Source organism: Filicampus tigris, chromosome 7, assembly GCF_054856515.1.
Source record: "Filicampus tigris isolate MCC_2025a chromosome 7, RoL_Ftig_1.0, whole genome shotgun sequence".
In the NCBI taxonomy this organism is placed as follows: domain Eukaryota; kingdom Metazoa; phylum Chordata; class Actinopteri; order Syngnathiformes; family Syngnathidae; genus Filicampus; species Filicampus tigris.
This window is the reverse complement of record NC_141223.1, coordinates 18,284,869-18,306,918: the sequence shown is the minus strand read 5'-3', so window position 1 is coordinate 18,306,918 and position 22,050 is coordinate 18,284,869. Positions and strand designations below refer to the sequence as shown.

The 22,050-nt window shown below is 40.2% G+C and overlaps 2 protein-coding genes across 2 annotated transcripts; one reads left to right on the top strand and one right to left on the bottom strand.

Moving 5' to 3' along the window:
• Positions 1 to 958: 958 nt before the first annotated feature.
• rab4b (RAB4B, member RAS oncogene family) lies at positions 959 to 13,482 on the top strand. The gene is made up of 8 exons (XM_086036341.1): positions 959 to 1,142; positions 7,085 to 7,165; positions 7,290 to 7,404; positions 7,500 to 7,562; positions 8,711 to 8,865; positions 8,947 to 9,042; positions 10,731 to 10,891; positions 10,971 to 13,482. Exons 1-7 carry the CDS (start codon positions 1,127 to 1,129, stop codon positions 10,844 to 10,846), a joined length of 642 nt encoding a protein of 213 aa, XP_085892467.1. The 5' UTR covers positions 959 to 1,126; the 3' UTR covers positions 10,847 to 10,891; positions 10,971 to 13,482.
• Positions 13,483 to 15,589: 2,107 nt separating this feature from the next.
• On the bottom strand, positions 15,590 to 21,793 carry ap2s1 (adaptor related protein complex 2 subunit sigma 1). Its single transcript, XM_086035030.1, has 5 exons — positions 21,621 to 21,793; positions 21,107 to 21,256; positions 19,378 to 19,491; positions 17,720 to 17,779; positions 15,590 to 16,596 (listed from the first exon to the last, which is right to left on the bottom strand). Exons 1-5 carry the CDS (start codon positions 21,621 to 21,623, stop codon positions 16,495 to 16,497), a joined length of 429 nt encoding a protein of 142 aa, XP_085891156.1. The 5' UTR covers positions 21,624 to 21,793; the 3' UTR covers positions 15,590 to 16,494.
• Between the last annotated feature and the right edge of the window lie 257 nt (positions 21,794 to 22,050).

The following is a 22,050-nucleotide window of genomic DNA, read 5'->3' as shown; positions in this document are numbered from 1 at the left end:
TCATGCAACCAGGGCTGCATTTACCTATTCATAGGCCCCGGAGCTAACAATCAAATATAGGTCCCCGGAGCAAACAATCAAATATAGGGCCCCTTCCCCAACTCTAAAGCTAAAGCAGCTGTGAGTCAGATTTCTGTTAAAATCACACTTTTGCCCCTGCAGACAGATTGTTAAAGTAGTCAAATGACATTTCATCATATTTTGAAAAGTGCCCTGCGGCTGGCTGGCGACCAGTTCAGGGTGTAGTCTGCCTTCGCCCATTGACGGCTGGGATAGGCTCCGGCAACTCCCCGCGACCCTGTATAGGATAAGCGGTTTGGAAGATGACATGACATGACATATTTTGAAAACAAAAGAATCCTCACAAATCAAATGACAACGACCCAAAGTTCAATGCTTTTCAATGAGCTAAGAGTTTGTTTTCAACGACTTGACCGCCATCTTGACTTGTTACATCATTTTGACGTAAGGTCAGAATTGTCCATAGGCATGCAGCCATTATCAGATGCAGATAACAGATTAAAACCACTGCCGCTATGGCAGCAATTAAGATGAATTAACGTTCGGCTGCTGATACATTCAAGGTTGACACAAGAAAGGTGTGAAAGTTTAGACGCCCGTTTAAAATTAGGCGCGGACTGGCCTTTAGACGATACTATTTTCTAAAAGTACTAAAAAGGCGAATGACGGACGACGGAAAGGTCCCCACGCTGCAGACGGATGACGGATAAGGCGTTCAATTTTTAGCTAAATGCCCAGCTCGGCTTTTGCTATTATTTACCGCCACTGTGTTTCAGCTCAAATAGAATTTGGGAAATTTGGTGATTTATCCCTTTGGCCCCTCTCAGAGGAGCAGTTAAAGCGAAGGAATGATCATTTGCAAGTTGGATTACTTCAAATGTCTACCTTTGAATGAAGGTACAGGTGATTGTTTGAATTCCAACAGACCATGAAGTTAACAATTCTGGTGACGCATGACGTCATCACGTAGCTCCGGGGTCTAGCTTGGCTCAGTTGGCTGTGGCCGAAGCGAAGCAGCTCAGACGGTATTAAAAAAAAAATAAAAAAACGACTGTCGTTCCGAGTCAACTGTGAAAACGCTCCGAGTGACTCGAGGGGGACCAACATGTCCGAGACGTACGGTATGTTGGTTTTGTTTTTAATTGGCTGCGGAAGCCGCGAATGTACAGCTCAGCTGTGATGTGTCAGGCGCTTAGCCTCTCGGCTAACTAGCTAGCTTACACGTTACCTGGCGATCTCACAATGGTAATTAATTAATCATGTCTGAACGGCACTGACTTACTTAAAGACACATTTTTCATGTGTGTTGGTCTTTCTATCCTTCCACCTGCCTTACGATACACACTCTGCTTCCGTAACACTGGCGGCGCTACATTTGGCAGGTGAAAGTTAGTCAAACTTGAGGTGACATGTCCGTACATGAATGATGAGGGGACAGACACTGAGCTCCTTAAAATTAATGTAATGTGACTAGAATTTGCTATAATGTCCTCACTGTAGTATATTGGTACATAACTTGAAGCTAACCTTGGTGGTAATACGGCCTGCTGCATCAGGAAGTTGGGCAGCTCTTTTATTTATTTATTTATTTATTTATTTATTTATTTATTTTTGTACTTGCACATGAATGCCTGACAGTGGTGCCTTTACTTGGTATAGGTGTGAAATGAATGGAAATACCATTAATTCCTTCCAGCCACCTATAAAATTATTTGTTTGAATATGAAAAGCAGCACTCTACAATATGAAACAACACATTGAAAACATAATTGAATAGAATGTAAAGAATTATACAGTTTGTGCGTCATGATTTCATGCATTAGTTTAATAGATTGACTCCTTGTGTAATGAAATACATTCAGGTACATACATCTATACACAGTGGTACTTCAACTAACAAACTTAATTGGTCCTGTGACCCCGTTTGTAAATAAAGCTCCTATCCCACTGATCAGTGAACATTTGCGACTGTTGGCGAAGGTAGCAAAATTTGCGTTCACATCAAGGTTCGTTGAAGGTCACAAATGTTTGCAAAACGTTCGCTAAATGGTTGGCAAACGCTAATAATTTGTGTTTTTTCTTGTTGCAAAAACAAACTTCCTTTGGAGACATTCGCAATGTCAATGCAATTTACGAACACATAGTAGGAGTGGCATGGCTCAGGTGGTAGAGTGGCCATCTCCCAACCTGAAGGTTGTGGGTTCGTTCCTCAAATAAAAGTTACTCAAAAAATCGCCTTGTAAAATGTACTTAAAATTTATGAGTGAAAAAAAAACAGCCGTTCGTGGGGGATAGGGACCAGGCCAGCCCATAAATAGCGAAAATTATGAATAACTGATGCCCATTCAATTTCATTTACATTTTTTTAAACCCTAAAAATTGTTGAATAAGCGGGATGTACCACCAGTAAAGATTTCCTTTGAAAAGTTGGGGTTAACTCCCTACCCCCATTGATCTATCCAAATGTATATCGTGATACAGTAGTTTTCCCAAAAATTTCATGAAACTAATGGTAGTTTTCTGTGATCTTTTCGCCATTTATTTATCAAATACATATTTTATATAGAACACACAATTAAATGAATAGATTAATGAAAGTAAAACAATTATCCAGTGGCCAAATACTATTGAAAATATCTGGTAGTTGTATAACTACTTTTCCAGGAATACTGTAAAGTGCATAGACTTAAAATAAATACAGCACAACACGTTGAACATTTTATATCGTTTGAGTATTATTGTATGCTCTGTCTGCATGTGCTGCTGCTGCTGCTACTACTTGTAATTATGTCACGTTGTTTAAAGGTTTCAAACTACTACTGCAACATTGATGCTAGTTTTGTTAGCTCAACTATAGTGTTTCCCATTGTGTGTTAGCATTAAGCTAGCAGAGTTTCTAAAAGAATTCATTACTGGTTAGTCATGTTTATCGTAAGTCGAGCTACTACTGTAGTTTAGTTGTCAGAAAAAAATGGAGCCTATAGTTGCATATCGTCACTGCCCTGTGAAAGACATGTATGTCCAATTTTGGACATTTTAAAAATGTTCACATTAATGCAATGTCTGTAACACAAAAACCCCATTCACCTAAAAATAAAAAAAATGAAAAAACAATGGACATAAGTGTTTTTTACAGGACAGCGACGATATAACTTTCAGTGGTGTCCATGTGTTCGTCGCTTGTATGAAACAGTACCCCAGCGTGCAGTATTCATTATGTTCTAATGGTCTGGCTTTAATAGACATTTATTGATCCCTGACTTGTCTCTAATCATCCATTTCAGTGAGGGGCAGTTGCCGAACTTGCACAAAGTGGGTACAGAACTGTAGTGTGGCTAAAATTATTATTATTATTTTTTTTTTTTTTTACATTTATTTTTGCTTAATTTTTTTCGCAGATGAGTAGACTTAAAAAAACAATACTTTAAACGCATCATTAGTTTTTATTACTTTTAATTGTACTTTTTATAAATACATTATTTATTATAATAAATGATCACATTATAATATCTCTGAATACCGATCTGACTGTGTCAATCAAAACTACAACTCATTATTTTGTATCGGCAACATGTTTTGTATTGGATTAGATGATGCTTGTGTAGCCAATGTTACACCTGGTAAGAATATGCCATTGTGCATTATCCTCATAACTGGTTAAAATACAATCAGCGTAATGTATTGATTTAATTTAGTGTGTTTTCTTACATTTATCCAAGACATATTAGTCAAATTCCCTCCTATTTGGCACTGCTGTTAATGTCGTCTTGTGATGTAACAACATCCTGGTGGGCTGCTGTTAAAATGGCAGCGTCGGCATGTTGGTTTCACACTGACAGCATGATTGTCAACCTGTACAAGGGACTACATTGACGACGTATGGGGATACTCTAAAAAGCTGAGGCAAGCTTTGAGAAACTAAGCGTTTTGATTCTGTCAGTTGTGTTGTCACAGCGGAAGAAAAACAGAAAGTGAATGCACATCTGTGCCATCGTTCCTTCGCTGTCTGCTGCTAATTTAACCAACACCAAACAACACCTGGGTAATATTCCAGCATGCAGGTTCAACGTGCTCTTCAGTTAAACCTGAGTTCCGAATTGACCTCACGTGATGAACTTGAAAACTGTACAAAATTAAAAAAATAAATCAATAAATAAAAAGAGTCAAATTTGAATTTTACTCAGTCAACAGAGAGACATTTATCAGCAGGAGCAGTGATGGGTTATCTGTGCCATCCACATCACATTTGGAAGCTAAAATGACGTTGAATCTGACTTGGTGGGGGTGGGGGGTTGGCTAAACAAATCTTTTGTGCTCCAGGGCAATTTTTTTAAATGGACAAATGGGCCTGGTCATTTGTAGATAGTAATAGTTCATGTGTCAAAACATTGTTGATTCAAATGATAAAACAAACAAAAAAACTATCCCATTTCAAATGACTGAGTTGGAATTTGTCTTGCTCTTTGACTAATAATTTAGTCTTTCCCTGACCTCAGGGTACCTCAAAATGTTCCCTTAACCTGCTTTGCAGGAATATCCCTCTGCATCTTAGGTGTGTGTTTACCAAAGGAGGTGCCTTAAGTAAAAGTTTTACGCTCCAGTAGACAGTCTCATCCTTTGCATAACAGATGTTGACCATTGGGCTAGTAGCGTAGGTCTGTGGTTTGCACGTCTGCCACATTATCCGGAGATCTGGGATTGAATCTCATTTGGAATTGGGGAATTGAATTGTTCTTCCCATGCTTGTGTGGGATAATACATTTTTGTCCACCTAACAAAAACATGTTAACGTTCATTCAATATTCTTAAATTGTCCATCGGTGTGAGTGTGAATGTGCCCTGTGGTTGTCCGACAACCAATTCAGGTTGTACCCACCTCTCGCTCAAAGTCAGCCGGGATAAGGTCCGGTTCCCCGCGACCCTAATTAGAACAAGCACTATAGAAAACGGATGGATGGATTCAGTTAGCGCGTGATGTTGCTTTTAATTTCAGACTCAAGCAAGAAGCTTCACCAAGGAAGGTTTGAACAATAACAAATGTGGGATTCACAGTCACCGTATTGGTTATTCTTTTACAGCCACATGCGCACACACACACACACACACACACACACACACACGTGTGCACTTGCTTCACTGCACAATTTTAATTTAGTATCTTTAAAAGGCCTGACCTGCCAGATTTTCCGATCAAGATTTTTTTTTCATAACCAAAGGTTTATACCTTCAATGTTCAATGTTTATTGTAAAACATTGAACCAATACCTGTAAAACAATACAAACGTGTTATGTTAACTGCACATGAAGTACATAGTTCCCACAAATAAAAATGAAAAGCTTTAGTTGTTTCATAGAAGAGGAAACTGGCTAACCTTTTCAGACCTCTGTGCAGGGAGATCAGTGAAGAAGATCGTTTTTATTTTAAGAGGTCGGCCGATCACCGGTCACCGATCAGCCCAAATTACGGAAATCGCTCCCGATCCCGGCCAATCACTCAGTGCATCTCTATTTTAAAGTAATATTTTAACATCCTTAAATGCCGTAGGAATGTAAAAAGAACCACTGTAGGAGAAATTTCCATCTATTTTCTATAGGTCATGTTAATCTGGAGCCTATCCCAAATTACTTTGGATGGGAGGCGGTGTAAACCATGACTGGGCGCTGGACAATCACAGAGTCCAAAATAGGCAAACGAGCATTCACGCTTAACTTGATTCTTGCTCACTTTTCTTAAAACATCAAGACTTTATTCTCACAGCTAATGTTTTTCTTGTCAGTGTGACCCTAATACTCTTGCATACAGAAGTAGACAAACTATTAGACCTTCACACCTGTTGACAATTTTGAATCTTCAATGAATCTTGCTTGCTGATGCACTTGTAGAAAACCCATGGGAAGAACACGCAAACTCCACATAGGCTGGGATTCGAAAAGCTATCTAAAACTACCCTAACCCTGATCCAAAGGAATATTTTTAGAATTAAGTACTCTATCAATTATCCCATCAATTAATCGACAAATAGATAAATTTTGCATTATTGAGCGGATTAGAACAGATTTTTGTCCACATGGGGTCCCTATCTTCACATTCTACTGTTGTACCTGTGACAAAGTGTGGATGGGTAGCTTTAAAAGGTGGGGCTTGTCCTGGTGAGTGACATGGGTGTCAGCGAATGAGAGTGTAGAGTTGGCTGGCTGTTATTCTACTTATAAGGCTCCAGAATGCCTTTAAATGGTGGTATTTTGCTCTTAACATTTGAGACAAAATGTTTTGTCTACTTGCACCTCTGCAACCAGTAAATTTGCTGGAGTTTTTTTGTATCATTTTTTTATTATTCTTTCATATTTTTGTTGCTGACAAGATTCCTCACCACACTTCACCGCATTTGTCAGTAATATAGTGAGAGTGACTGGATTGAAAATTTACTTTGCAAATCAAACCACAGTGTGAGCCCCTAAATTTCCAACTTCCCCCTCTAAAATTTCAGGTTTAAGGGCCACTGTGCTACTTAAAAAAAAAAAAAGTTAGTCTGGAGCCCTGAATTATTAGATTACTGTAATCATTGCACTCCTACACGACATGCTGATGTCTAGCATGGCAACAGTTCAACTTCCGGGTTTTGGTGCTTTAGAGGTGTCTTTTTACTGAATATTTTGGTCTATTCAAGCATCACAGCACACAAAAGCTTCTTGAATGTCATCTGCATGCATGCTGGCAGCTTGGTGTCTTCAGAGCCATCCGGCTTGTCCTCCTCCGCAACAACAACAACAACAACATCTGTACAAACAGCTGGTCACGGCGCTGGCGCAGTCACCCAAAGCCATATTTAACAGCTCTAATGCCAAACATGTGCTAAGTTCTGCTGCTTTACTTTCCAATGCAGCAAGCGCCCGTGTTGTGTGTGTGCAGTGATTAGGAGGTTAAATTAGGGCCTGCCAGGAGCTGTGAGAGTAGGATCTTGATGAGATTAAAAGGATTGTCTCTGAATCTCCAAGTGCAGCCGGTTCGGGTTGTCCTCTGACATTTGCTTAGCATTGATCCCCCCCTCTCTTCTGCTTTCAGACTTTCTCTTTAAGTTCTTGGTGATTGGCAGCGCCGGGACGGGGAAATCCTGCCTCCTCCATCAGTTCATTGAGAGCAAATGTGAGATTTCTTTTTTAATGCACATTGTGTTATTGAAGGTTATTCAGTGACTTCAGACCCCTCAAAAATATGAAACAACCACATTGATAAGCATTGTTTTAAATGAATACTTTTGTGACTGCAGTTAAACAGGACTCCAACCACACCATCGGTGTAGAGTTTGGTTCCAGGGTGGTCAATGTCGCTGGGAAGACAGTCAAACTGCAGATATGGGACACTGCCGGCCAGGAGCGCTTCCGGTAACTTCTCACAGTTTCAATTTTCGGACATATTTTTGCAGAACGTATGTTGAACATTCCAGAATTGAATCAAACGTTGCTGTATGGCTTCACAGTTCTGTGACGCGCAGCTACTATCGCGGAGCAGCCGGAGCACTTCTAGTCTATGATATTACCAGGTAAAATATTTTTGTCCATTTTTTGGAGAGGGTGTTGTCAGAATAAAATGTTTTAAAGCTTTTTTAAAAATGATTACCAAGCAGTCACACAATCTCAACAAAGTGATTTCTTATGTGTTTATTTTGGTCAATTGTACTTTACTGTACAGCAGGGGTCCCCAAACTTTTTCCTGTGAGGGCCACATGACATTTCCCCCGCTCTGATTGGGGACAGGGGTCAGTTTGGAACAGAAAAAGTGTGACGATCGCAGTGGTGTCATGCGTAATTATTTATTGGAAGCCGTGACAGGCTTCCAATAAATAATTACGTATAGCCGTGACAGGCTTCCAATAAATAATTACGTATAGACACAAAAACACATTTTTGAGGATGATATATTTAGCCAGAAACTATCACAATAAATGATAGTATAATTTGTTGTTGTTTTTTAAATGACACTGAGATACTGATGATGTTAGAGCAAATACAGTTTAATAAATGTACATCCTTTTAAAATGCTATTATCTTTCAATTCTGAAGGATCTGCATTGAAATGTAGAATGACAAAATATCTTGGATAAATAAATTTATAAAAATGTTATTACATTGAAAAGACTCAGGCTCTGGTATTTTCAACTACAGCGCCTGACAGATGCGACAACAATCCACGAAGGTCCCTCTAAATGCGTTTAAAAGTCACTTGAATTCGTCCATTTGTACTGTAATCTATTATCGATTAAATCCACACAATAATAGTATACAGCAGAAAGGTAATAATAGAGTTAAAGTGGAAAATGCACGGCTCGTTTGTCATCACACTCTGATTTACAAGCGCTCAGTACAAATTTGGATGATGTCGTTGCCAGAGAATGGCGTGTGAATACAGGTGTTGAAAATCCACTCAACCTCTCAATTTTGGCAGATTTTGTGATTTGAATATAGCTAAATAAATTGGACCATAACAAAATCTCCCAAACACCGGTCGAAAAATGTATTGTCAAATGAAACCTGGGTTTAACCTTTTGGTCCTGATTCCAAAAGTATGTTTGATTAAAAAAAAACAACAACAACGCTCATCACTAAAAGAACATCATACCTACAGTGAAGTGTGGTGGTGGTGGCGCCAGTTATTTCTGTTGTCCATGTGTCCCTGTGTCCTGTCCTCCAGCCGAGAGACGTACAACGCTCTGACCAACTGGCTGACAGACGCACGCACACTAGCGAGCCCCAACATCGTCATCATCCTGTGTGGCAACAAGAAAGACCTGGAAGCCGAGCGAGAGGTCACCTTCCTGGAGGCGTCGCGCTTCGCTCAGGAGAACGGTAACTCAAACACTCTTGTACTGCTCTGTCACCTTCTTGTCTCCATGCTTCTTCATTGTGCTTTCTCGACTGTTTGCACAGAGCTGATGTTCTTGGAAACCAGCGCTCTGACAGGAGAGAATGTGGAAGAGGGCTTCCTTAAGTGCGCTCGCACCATCCTCAACAAGATTGACTCGGGTACTCATCTGTTGTATGCAGTGGGGGAAACATCACCTGCTGAATTGAAGTTTGCCCACCGACAAAGAAACTCAGGGCTCTATTTTTGTGACCAGTGCAAGTATAATGGCGCGGCGAGGCGCAGTGTAAATCTTTTTTTTGGTTGTTGACTAAATTAAATGTTGGTATTTGCGCACACTCATGCAAGCCGGTGCAGCGACTTGTTTCGCCACTAATTGAAACGGCTCCTCTCATTTCCTTTAAATGCCACATGCGAGAGGCGCACTGATAGCCCTCAACATGGCGGAAGAGGACACTGGCTACATTTACATGGACAAATTATAATCAGATGCACTGTTTTCACGGATACAAAAAATATTGATCCGTTTAGGATTTGCGTGTTTTTATATATGTATATATATATATTAGGGCTGTCAATTTAGCGCGTAATTCTCGGCGTTAATTCAACCCCCTTTTGATGCCGTCAATTTTTTTGATCTCATGATTAAGGTTTCCACAGCAACCAGTGGCTTCATTGATAAAGGCTGCTGGTCACCATGATCTATACATGTATATTTAAAAAAAAAACTTCAGAGTAGAGGAGGCGTTACTTCTGCTTCAAAATATTGACGATGAGGATGAATTGCTCAGCTGACACATGCACGGGTGAGCGGCTGAGTTCCCCTGCCCCGCGGTGATAGTCGCGACGTACGCGTTGGTAATGTAACACTTAAAAGTCGTTCTTTCTTTATCTTCGGAGGCCGCGGTATGGCGGGTTCCAATATAGGTTGGACTTTTTGTATTTCTTCTGGTGTCTTCCTTGCTAACGAGAACTGACACGGCAGGACAGAGTTTTGTTCCGTCTTCGTATTCAGACGTGAACATGAACAGCCCCGCTCTAATTCACCTCCCTCTCTCGTTTTTTCTTCGCCGCCGTACCAAACCAAATAAAAAAGGAATAAATACTTAAGCACAATATAAATATATACTCACAAAACAATATTGCAGCGTTTTAGAAAAATAATAAATACAAAATAATATGCTGTTTGCAGATGTATTTTATAACAGCAGGAAGCATGCAGCGCGATTGAGAGCCGCAGCGTTGCACCAACTGTTTCTCATTCATTTATCTGACACAATTTACATTAAAATATAACCACAACAGGATTTTAATAAACAAAATGCCCTTATAAGACACTCAAGCAGTGAGTAATAATCTTTTTAGTTGGTGAAGTCATTGTGTGAGTGCAATCAAAATGACGTGCGTAAAAATGACTGCTCTCGTATAGTTCTAAATCCAAGCGGCGCTTGAGCAGCAAGTCGCTCTCAAGACGAAATAAACATATCTGTCAGAACAACAACAATGTAAATGATTGTGGGTGTGGGTGCGTGCGTGCGCGTGTAGGTGTGTGCCTGTGTTTGAAAGGGCTGAGGGGCTGTTTGTGTGAGTTGAATCCATGGCTTGTTTTTTCAATTGAAGTTTAGGTTTAAGAAAACAGGTGAGCTGTGATTGGTTGTTACCTGAGCTCTGAGCAACTGTGCCCCCAGTGATGGCTATATATATTTGTATATATGTATATGTATGATATATATATATATATATATATATATATATATATATATATATATGCGCGCTAATTTCTTTAGTGAGCAAATTTGCCACTGTTGATCTTTCTGTGCTGGTCACTGATTTACACATCCCTCCCCAGGCGAGTTGGATCCAGAGAGGATGGGCTCGGGCATCCAGTACGGAGACGCTTCGCTGAGGCAGCTGCGACAGCCGCGAGGCAGCACCACACAGAACAAGCAGCAGTGTAGTTGCTAGGGTTCTGCACTCCTCCTCATCCAGTACACACAACGTCCCGCACAGGTCAGCGAGTCCTTATCAAACCATTGTGTTGGAGCCAGCGGATTTGTTTTTAAGTCTTATTCTCTTCTGTGTGCGTCAGCTCCAGATGTTTTGGGGTGTCTCTCGCACACCTCTGAGCACCTGGACGAGTGCTCACGGAGACCTCTGCAACTCCTGAGCCTTGACTTCTGGTAAGGCGTATTTATGCGAGAGGACACACTGGGATGGTCTTCAGCCTTTACCAGATATGGACAAGTCAAGGGTTGTTTGTATGGGCTGTCGTATTCATATTTTTTTCATATATATTTTTTTTTTTTAGTTCATGTGCTTCTCATTGTTTTTTAGTTACACACAGCTGAAATTTGCACATCCTTTGGTTTATAAGTTGTTGTTGACGCATTGCTGGATGTGCCCTCTTTTCAGCACTTTCACATTCGTTGACTCTTTTTCAAAATGGAACTACTGTATTTAAATAGGAGAGATGTATGACGCCGTCGCAAAGCTTATCCATAACTAAAAGTTTTGGCGTCAAATTGCACTTTTATAACAAGGGAGTATTGGCCTTGTTTCAATCCATATTAGAGTAGATTGGTGTTATTTTGAATCTGTCTGTTGCCCACGCCTTGCTTAAAAGCACAAAGTTAAAGCTCGTGCTCCAGCTGGCCCAAGTTGAAGTTGTACTAACGGACCCCCCAAGTCACGCTCATCAAGCACATGCGGTCTCCAGACGTCACAGGAAGCCACATTTCCCTCAAAATGCTCAAGTATGAGCAAGCATGTTTTGAACCTCCGGAGTAGTTTTTCACTTTCCCTCACCAAGTACATGAGAAGCTCGGAGCTCGCCCACGTGTTATTGAGAGAGCAACGGGGACTTTCCTTCTTCTCTGCACCGCAGCGAGCAAGCTTTGTCGGGCTGCCGAGGCCGTGAGAGTGAGAAAACCAAAAACGTCTCCTCGAGGTCAGAGTGACCCAATACCAACAAACGTGTTATAATGTCATCTCCTCTCGTGGGTTTGTGTTCTCACACATACACACTTTATCATCTTGCCTGAGCAGGCCGGCACACTTGGAGCAAAGACATGGTGAATCATGCAAATGGGAAATTATATATCCATATGTACATCTATAAATGTACAGTATATGAAGAAATTGTTTTCATTATTCTGATCAACAGAGCTGGGCATTCTGTGACGGACTGGTCCGTCTATCCGCCTATGACGGACGCCCATTTTGTAGGCAATAAATGATAGACGGGAAATAGTCGGACTGAGCATAGTCGGAACCCCATTTTTAACCCCGTCTATGTATTCGTCTATTTTCGCGGTGAGGCTTCCATTTCCCGTTGGCCGCGGCCCGAGGCTTTTGACAGTTTCAAATATCGTTCAGGGTAGACGGAAACGCTAAGCGAAGCCCGTTTAACATGATAGGCGGACCGGCCAATAGGCGATTACTATTTGGTCCCGCCGGACAAAAAGGCGAATAGACGGATGGCGGAAGCACGCGGAAGGCGATAAACAGACTGGAAAATGTTAATAAAATGCCCAGCTCTGCTCTAATAGTTTGTCTACTTCTGTATGAAGGAGTATTAGGGTCACACTGACAAGAAAAGCAGTTCTTGTGAGATTAAAGTCATAATGTTACGAGGAAAGAAATGTGAGTTTCTCAGGAGTACAAGTCACATTTTTGGGAAAATTTGTTTGACAAAAACCGAGACCAAGATCAGGAGAGCCTGGACTCACCCCAAAATACCGGTTCAACTAATCGTGGGTGCGTTTGGAAATACATTCCAAGCATGCACTGTTTCACTCAGACTGTTCAGAAAAAAAGGAATTAATGGGAGGGGAGCGCACTCTGCCACTCCAAACACACACACGCACTCTTCGAGTGGTTGGTCGTGAGCGTGAATTTCCGAACGCACCGTGTTGTTGAGAACGTGTTCCGGTTGGATGAAACGTTCACTTAAAATACGGAAGTTTTTCTTTTTATTTTTTAAAATGGCTTACCTTAACTAGAATCCCACGTCGCATATGTCCAAAGGTAGTAGAATTTTGGTCAGTCATTCTACTTTTAAGTGTAAGGAAGTGTAAGTTAAGTGTTGTGGCGTAAGGAAGACGCATGCAAAACTAGTGATGTCACACATTCAGAGAATCGATGTCTGTCGGATAATGAATGGATGTACTTTTTTTTCCCTTGTATTTTTCTTTTCAGTGTGGCCTCATCTCCTTCCCTCTGCAAGTGCACTTTTACTTTTCAGATGTCTTGTTTATATGCTGTAACTATAGAATTGTACATTTTCATTTGACTTGAAACTGTAATCTGTAATAAATATTTTAACTATACATGTCATAATTTCTTACTACGGAACAACTGAGTGTGATGATTTTTTTTTTCTTGGAAAAGTTTGTGTTAAACATGCCGGTATTTTCAGATGTCATCCAGTCTGCATTTCCACTCAGTCGTTACTTGGTAACAAATGCCACATAATCTTAAATCAAACTGTACATGTATGTTGTAAATACTATTTTTCCTTTAAAGGGTGAATGTTACTCAATGATTGTAATTATTATGCAATCCCCAGTAAATCTGCTTGTCTTTTTCCAGTGGAAACCCAACACCTTGTCATTCGATGTCTCTGACCACATAGTGGGCTTCCTTTTTAAAGTCCCACAAATAAATCTCAATGGGTTTTGGCACGCCCTGAAATGTAACGATGGCTTCGCATCACCTTCCACTGTGGAGCAGTTTGCATTTAAGAAGCAACGGAGCGAGGTTATAATATCACTGGGCTCGCATGGTGAACAGTAAATGGCCGCCACGGTGCCCCTATCGTCTTGATTTATGCCCTTGACTCAGTTCTATTACAGCCTGAGTGGTTTTATGTAGCTGGAGTGGATCTATCGACTGATTTATTGATCTTGGCCAGGCTGTCGTGGTGATCTCATGATTCGATTGCATGAGGAAATTGTGATACTGACAGTCTGCCACTAGGCGGCGGTAAGTCACCGGGTTTCACACTATTACGTCATTACTCTACTAATCCTGGCAGCAGCGTTATTTGAGCCCAGATATATTTTGACATCAATGTTTCCGGCCTGCCAGCAGTTGATGTCAAGTAAATTACACTGGTCAACATTTTTTTTTAATTTAATCACAGATGCTAGTATACTTTTTTCTCCTTTTTTTTTTGTTGCGCAGATTCCGAATCTGCCTTTGTTTCTGCACATAGTTTTTACCCTGAAACGTCATGACAAAACAACGCATGCTAATTAAGCCTATCAGCTCCTCTAATATGGAGGACCAAAACTGCCAAAATAAAGGATAAAACCTAATATTAAAAAAATAATAATTGAAAAAAAATATAAAGTGATATGTAACTCTCTATATATTTATTTTTGTATTTCCACATTTTGTTTTGCTATTTTTCACATTTAATTGTGTTTTTTTGCATTTATTTTTACTTTTATTTTGTCATATATATATATATATATATATATATATATATATATATTTTTTTTTTTTTTTTTTTTTTTCAATGTTTTTTATTTTCACTCATTTTTTATTTTGACAGTTCAGGCCTGCTGTGCAGAAGGAAATGTTATTCAAATGAGGAGGCGGTCCTAAGTGGGTCTTGGGTTGAAGTACTGTATTCGCCTATTGGTTGATCAATATGTCAGTGCAGCAAGCACCATCAACCTACCCAATAGCAGAATACTTAATAACCCAATCCACACTCAGGACCGCCTTCTCATTTGAATAAAATCTATTCTGCATTTCATGCTTACACAAAGAAATGTTATTCAAATGAGGGGGTGGTCTAAAGTGTGTTGCATTATTCACCTATTGGTTGATCGACCTCCATATTTCTTACGACCTTGCGTGGCTAGGTGAGCCGCTAACGTCTTCTTCCACCATCGAACCGCCGCCGCAAGTAGGCGGCAAGCGGAGGCCGCGAGCCTTCTGCTGCCTGCCCGTGCGACCATCCACATTTACCGCCAAGACACAAGACTTTTAGCTGTGGCTTTCTAGCAGGCCAAGCTTACCTAGTTGATTTCTGCACTGAAATGTCGATCAACCAAGAGGCGAATACCTCAACCGAACCCAAGACACACTTTGGACCGCCCCCTAATTTAAATAACATTGCCTTCTGCGTTGTCGAACCAAATCTGCGAAAATTAAAAATAAATAAAAGTGCAAATAAAAAATTTAATTGAAAAAAAAAAAAAGTGGAAATAAGAACAACCAAAACTATGTAATACAAAATAAAAACCAATTCAAAAAATATTTTTAAAAATTAAAAATAAATAGCAAAATAAATGTGGAAATACAAAAATGAATATATACAGTTAAATATCATTTATTTACATTTTATTTTATTTATTTCAATTATACTTTTTTTATATTTGGTTTTAGTTTCACTTTTTTTTTTATTTTGGCAGTTTTGGTCCTCCATACTCTTAACAGGTATCTGTATTTTTCAGTATTTTCTTCAGTATGTTTCGTCTCAACCAGCGACATTACCGCTTTGGTGCAATAAAAATGACGGTCCAGAAATGTCGCAGCTTACTGAGTAACGGGTCGAGCTCGGCCCCCTGGTCTCCCGTTTGTAATAAGATAAGTGTGTCTTCATCGTATCAAAGCGAAGGTTCTGTTATAATGCAGAATAACCGGCCTAGGTAGGCACGTGACATAAAATTAAAAATAGACAATTAGAGGCTAAAATTGTTCTCATTTTTTTATTTACACTTAATGGGACATGTATTTAAGATGGAAGACAATACTGCATTAAAAAAAGACCATCAGCCCACTTGGATGAAAACTAAAGGGACGCAGTACACATTTAACCAATTGATATACACACACACCAAAAAAAATACAAAGAAAATACAAAAAACATCAGGAACCACCTTTGAATATGGTCAATGTTAGGCTGAGAGGTGGTTTCACAAGCAAAGTGGCTTTTATTGTTGGTTTCATGAAGCCCATAAGTAAGTGGTATTTATCAAATGACTAAATACTGTTTGAAGCGAACGTGTAGTGTGCTCTGGAATGAATGCTTCATTTTATAGTCAACATAACTATTTTAAGATACAATTATACATATGCACGAACCACACTACTCACACATCACAGTACTGTTTTATAAAACGTGACAAGCACCACGTCATGAAGAGTAGTAGACTACATTATTTGAAATGCCATTGTAATGAGGCGGCCATCTTGTGGCACGACACGTTGTCATCGCACACTCGTACAGGGTATGCTCATTCGAGCCACTCTGAAGGGCCTCTTAATTAAACTTAATGGTGAGCCACATGTAAAATGCCCATGACGAGTTTGATATGACAGCAGTGGCAGGTTTTAAAAATCACTTAGGGGCTAGATACACTGATTATAATGGTGCTTGTTCATGACAGTAGTGCTCTGAGATGAAGGTTAATTGGGGGAGCTCAATGTGACCACACTGTTCGAATGTGACCGGAAGAGATGACTCACTTCACTTCCCAAATTCAATTTTCATATTGGGGGTCACGAGCAGTGCGGCACAGCCAAAATATCACGAAGAATTTCAAGGTTTAGGACCTTCCCCTTCATCCACAGGAGAGAAGCCAGGAACACGTTTCTTGCTATTCGAGCGACTGCAGCATGAGGAGCTGCTTGAGGACCTTGGTCTGACTGGTCTCCCTGATCTCGCCGGCGAGGAACATCTCGTCCACCACCGTGTACACCTGGAGGGAGACACGGCTCGGTTAAAAGGGCAGACGGCTTTCAGACATAGAGTAGATCAGCCGCGAGGGCAATTGCAAGACAAAAATAGTCTGACTACCACAAACCACGGACTGAAAGTAGACGTGACATTATCTCCTTCCTTACTTGTATAAAGACTTGAGCGTCCTGGAACGTTGCCTTACCAAATGACAATATGTCAAGTTGTCATATTTTAAAATAACCACCAAATGACCTAACACATGAGTAAGGCCTTAAGTATTTGGACAGCGAAGGGCTGTTTTTAATTTTTTCGCTGTGAGGCAGCACAATTAAGTTGAAATGAACGTGATGAGGTTCAAGTGCAGGCCTTCAGCTTTAATTTAAGAGATGTCACCAAAACTATAGGATTGTAGCCATTTTATGTACGTGCTGTTAGTCAATTTGCAGGTGACTCAAAAGTATTTGAACAACTGAAAAATAGATCTGAATGAAAATCCTCAATAACTGACTGAAGTCTGGAGCCCGTAGACATCACCAGATTGTCAGTTTCTTCTTAGAGGTGCTTTGGCAGGCATTCACTGACGTGTCACTTTTAAATGCTATTAAAGCATGCAGGAGAGGTCAAACTTTTTCAAAGGGTTTTTGCTTTTTCATAAAGCCCAATATCACAGTTTTTTTTTAACTTATGGGTCTGGAATGTATCTCCTATGATGAATGGTCTCAACCCAATAGAGCATGCTTTTCACGTACTGACAAGACCAAGTAAGAGAAAATTAATGTGACAACAATCACATCAATTGTCAAACTGCTACGAAGCACTTGAAAATTGTTGTTGACTATTTTATTGTAAATTTATTGTGCTGGTGTACGAACAAAAGAAAGAAAAAAAAAAACTCATTGCCCAAACACTTCTGGGCTTCGTTATTATTCAGAACCCCCCCACCCCTCCCCAACAAAACATGGCAAGTGTTAAATTAATATGCGGGTTTAAAACATGAAGTAATTGGAACAGCAACAGCAGCTGTGGGTGTTGTTTGTTGCTAAGCATTCTCGCCTTGACCTTCCGAGGTGTTAATTACATAGAGGAACGAAACATGCTCATTGTCTTGTGCATTTTGTTAACTGTTCTGTCGTGGTGCTTACCTTGTAGAAGTTGAAGACAAGGTCCAGTTCACACACGTTGTGGAAGTACTCATTGAGCACCTTGGGGCAGAGACAAACATTAAAGTATTGTGAGTTCATAGTCAAATCATTGGTGCTTGTGTATTATGGAATATGCTTCCACCCGTAGCTTCAGAACTCAAATCTATGAATAAATATTCAGTCACACGGATCACGAACATTGCCCCTCATGCCTCCCAACACGTCTACAATGTTTAACCCAGTTGGCATCAAATTATTTACCAGCAGATGCTTATCACTTGGATCAAAGACAACGGTATGTTTAAAAAAATTAAAAAATATAAGCACGTGATTACTTGGGAGGATCATGTGTGATCTGAGTGATGGATAGCTGGAGAAGAGGCGGCTTGACTCCATGATGCTAATGTAGCATAGCAAAGACTGCTTTGTTTAAAGGCCCGGATACTCCAATGCGACGTCGCGAGGCGTCGGGGCACCTGATTGCGCCGTCTGATTGATGTAGCAAAGACCATCGTAACATCGGACCTCGTCAAGAAGCGTCTGGTGGGCGTTTCAGCATGCTGAATCGGCGTCATGAGTCGTGACATTTGGCATCTCTGATTGTCTGTTGGCTAGCGAATCAGCGCACGGGGCAAGAACAGGAAGTGACAAATGCGGATGAACAGTGAGCGCGCCTTCGCTGCCTTAATCTTCTTACAGGTACTATTCTTTATATATCTGGCGGCTCTTTGGACGAAACGCGGTTCTAGCCAGACCTCTGTGAAAAGTATACCGAACACCTAAGCACTTATTTTGGGTCTTTCCCGACTCTGCAATCAGTATGCTTAGCGACTCCTCGTTCGCCTTCTCAGTGAAAGGGCTACTTTTTAGGAAGGATAGTTTATTTGTCACCACGGAGGAAAGGATAAGCATCTCGCAGCTCCCTGCTGTTGCTGCGCACGGACTTACATAAAATATAAATAAGGTCTGCGCTGCTGCGAAGCTTGCCAAGAAGCTTATCGGCTAGCACTGCCAAGCAGCCGCAAAAGAAATTACTTTCAGGAGTGTGGGTGACAGCGGGAGTGTGACGTGGACGCAATGCCTTTTTTTTTTTTTTTTGACAACGTCGGAGCCGATTACTGTGACCTGTCCACAGTAGCACGCCGCTGATTGGTGAGCGTGGGAGATAACAGCCCTTTAGAAAAAAACACAGGTTTGAGAATCTTGAAATCGCGTTATCTAGAGATCGCGATTTTGGTCCCAAATCGATAAATCATTCGGCCCTTGTCTGGATCTCCTCTGGCTCCAAGCTGCCTCTCAGGGGTCAGTCTTGGTACTGCAACAGCTCTGGAGAGAAACTCGCGATTGTCAATGATGATAGTGTATGGATGTGTTTAGTTTGATTAAAAACCTTAATAAAATCAACTACAGGATGTACAAACCACAAAATCAGCATAATGAGTCCTGTACAAATAATAGTTAATAGCATATCTAATACATCTATCAACAAGGCACTTCCCACAAGAATGTGATGAGGTGCAGCAGCCAAGAGAACGGTCATGTTAATGATTAACAGACATTCCGGAACACAATCAGAGCATAAGAACTAAATCATCATAGTTGACTTACTGAGTAGCTCTACTGTATATAACACCATGCTGAGTGCATGTGTTTCTTACCTCTACAAAGTTGTGGATTCCCTCAAGATATGCCAGGTTATTATCAGTCACGTCAACACAAATACAGAAGTAGAGTCCAGCGTAGCGTCGGTAGATGATTTTGAAGTTTCGGAACTGTGGAAACATCATTTGTTAGCCTTAAGTATTTGGTCTTAATGTGTTTTTGAAGAGCTATAGTTTGACAAGAATGCAATGGATGGAAAAAGTCACACCTGTACAAATGCCAGGTTTTAGTCATAGAAAAAAAAGAGACCAGGATGAACCATCTCAAAACTTTCCCCACCATTAATGGGATCTATAACCCGTACAACTCAACTGAGGAATAAAAAAATCTTTTTGAGGGAATGCAACTATAAATTAAGATGTGAGGTTGCACAACTGTGCACACCCTCTTATAAACTGTGGACATTGGCTGTGTTCGGGAATTAACCAATTACATTCAAACTCATATTACATGGAGTCAGCACACACCTACCACCATGTAAGGTGCCTGTGATTACCCCAAATAAAGTTCAGATATCCTAGTAGGCTTTTCCTGACATTTTTGTGCGACAAGGAATTCTCTAAACCAGGTCCAGGGACTGCCCTGCACCCTCATATGGGCAAAATATCAACCTGGAATTCCTTCTCCCCAGTTCTTGTAATGTTAGTAGATGATTTTGTCTCCAAAAACATTCTGATACACTGAACTTGTCTTTGACTATTTAATAGAAGAAATAGGATTTACAAAAACTAAGGTGGGATTAAACATCAGCTTCGGGTGCGCGAACCCCATTTCCCTGATACAACAATTCTTCAAGGAACAGATTGGTTAAAATTCATTGTCCAGCATTCGATTAGTCAATGTTTATAAGCCATAAGAGTGCAAACATCAATGGCATCTGAGTTCCTGAAAAAGGGTTTAAGCTAATTTTAATATTGTGCTATAAATGTGTCTGAATGCACTGTCAAGTATTCCCACAATTTAGATATCACTTTTAGCGTCTGGTTTCATATTCTTCAATTTTGAATGAAAATAAGATGACAGAAGAATGAATATGATACTTTCTGACCATTTTTAACAGGAAATATTTACCTTTTCACATTTAAATAACCCAATCAGAAATATTCCCATTATGATTTTGACATCTTTCCACTCCATTATTGAAGTAAGAGCTTTAATGTATTTGAAGGTATGATGTCATTTGTTATCATATTTGTAAACATATATTGTAAATGCATTCATTTGAAGAAAATCGAATTCACAATATCTGTCAGAAAAATCACAATACAATTTTTTTCTTAAAATCGTTCAGCCTTACTATGTTAGCTGAGGAGTAACTAGCTTGGCCACCAGCTGATGGCCGCCTGGCCGGCCTGAAAACTAACAGCCACATGACGGAAGATTCCAGCATAGGTCCGATAGGCAGGCCTGGCAGAGTAGTAAACTTCTCAAGATGACAACAGAGAAGCTAACTGTTCAGTATGATGTATACAAAGTGCCCAACTAAAAATAGGTGTTGTATTTTAAAAATGAGAGTATCTAAGTGTCACAGACTCCAAAACGTGATAAAATAGTTAAAGAAAGCAAAGTGGTGGGAAATAAGGAGTAGCCCCAAAAAAACCTTCACGAGACACAGGAAAGAAAATGTGTATTTTTTGTTTTCAAAGTTTTGTCGATGTGTAATGGATGAAGTCTGCAAATTGCTGCTTTCAATATGATTATAGTGCTTATTAGTAATGAACTCACCTCCACAAAGTTAGTGTGCTTGGCATCTCTGACAGTCACCACTGCGTGTACCTCCTCGATCAACTTCTGCTTCTCGTCGTCGTCAAACTGCATGTACCATTTGGCGAGTCGTGTTTTTCCGGCTCGATTCTGGATCAGAATGAAGCGGATCTAAAATGGACAAAACATTAGACCGGGAGGAATGCAGCAATATATCACAATGTAATGCCATCGATCATTGTTGCTTTGACGCCTGGTGGAGCATAGAAGACCGATTTCATTCAAACGTACACTTGCTGTTTGCGAGAGCTAAGTATAAGCGAGTATGAACCAATCCATAGCACTCATTTTCACAAGTTGATATTACATTGCTTCTAAGATAATGGTTGAATTGCCTTGTTCGAATAGTACTGTATTATATCATGTGCCTCTATCGATTTAGCCAAGCGGCTATGTTGCTAAATGGTAAGCATGCTAGCAGTGACAGGCAACAAAACTATAAGAAATGTATTATATTAATCCGCGGCATATTTACCATGTTCGTCTCCTAACTTTAGGACCTTATAAACTCAAGCAAGATGCGTTCGTGGAATACTATGCAGCGCGTTTATTCCAATACATATGTAATTCTTCCAACTACTCGCCCGCTATCTTTTCCGAGCTAACAGGAAGTGGGGGAAAGTTAAATCGCGTTGCATGCTGGGGAGGGTAGTTCTCACAAGCGCGTTTAGTGCGATCTGCGAGTGATTTAAAACTTCAAAAACCAGCATCCGTCCGTAATGACTTTTCTCGTGCCAAGATCACATGATACTTAACCAGACTCCTCTTTTCAATATCTTATTTAATATTTACACAAAGTGCACAAGGGGTAAAATTGCAAAAGTAATGATTTTTTTTAATTAATTAATTAATAAGGATGAGCAATATCAAAATGAGCCACACAGCTCAGCTAAGCACTGCCTTTT

What these genes read in the sequence shown, in the direction of transcription:
- rab4b (XM_086036341.1), top strand. An exon ending in TCAGTTCATTGAGAGCAAAT is followed by an intron (nt 7,166 to 7,289) that starts GTGAGATTTCTT and finishes TTGTGACTGCAG; the next exon opens with TTAAACAGGACTCCAACCAC. An exon ending in CTAGTCTATGATATTACCAG is followed by an intron (nt 7,563 to 8,710) that starts GTAAAATATTTT and finishes CCTGTCCTCCAG; the next exon opens with CCGAGAGACGTACAACGCTC.
- ap2s1 (XM_086035030.1), bottom strand. An exon ending in AGCACACTAACTTTGTGGAG is followed by an intron (nt 19,492 to 21,106) that starts GTGAGTTCATTA and finishes ATGTTTCCACAG; the next exon opens with TTCCGAAACTTCAAAATCAT. An exon ending in TTGTCTTCAACTTCTACAAG is followed by an intron (nt 16,597 to 17,719) that starts GTAAGCACCACG and finishes GTCTCCCTCCAG; the next exon opens with GTGTACACGGTGGTGGACGA.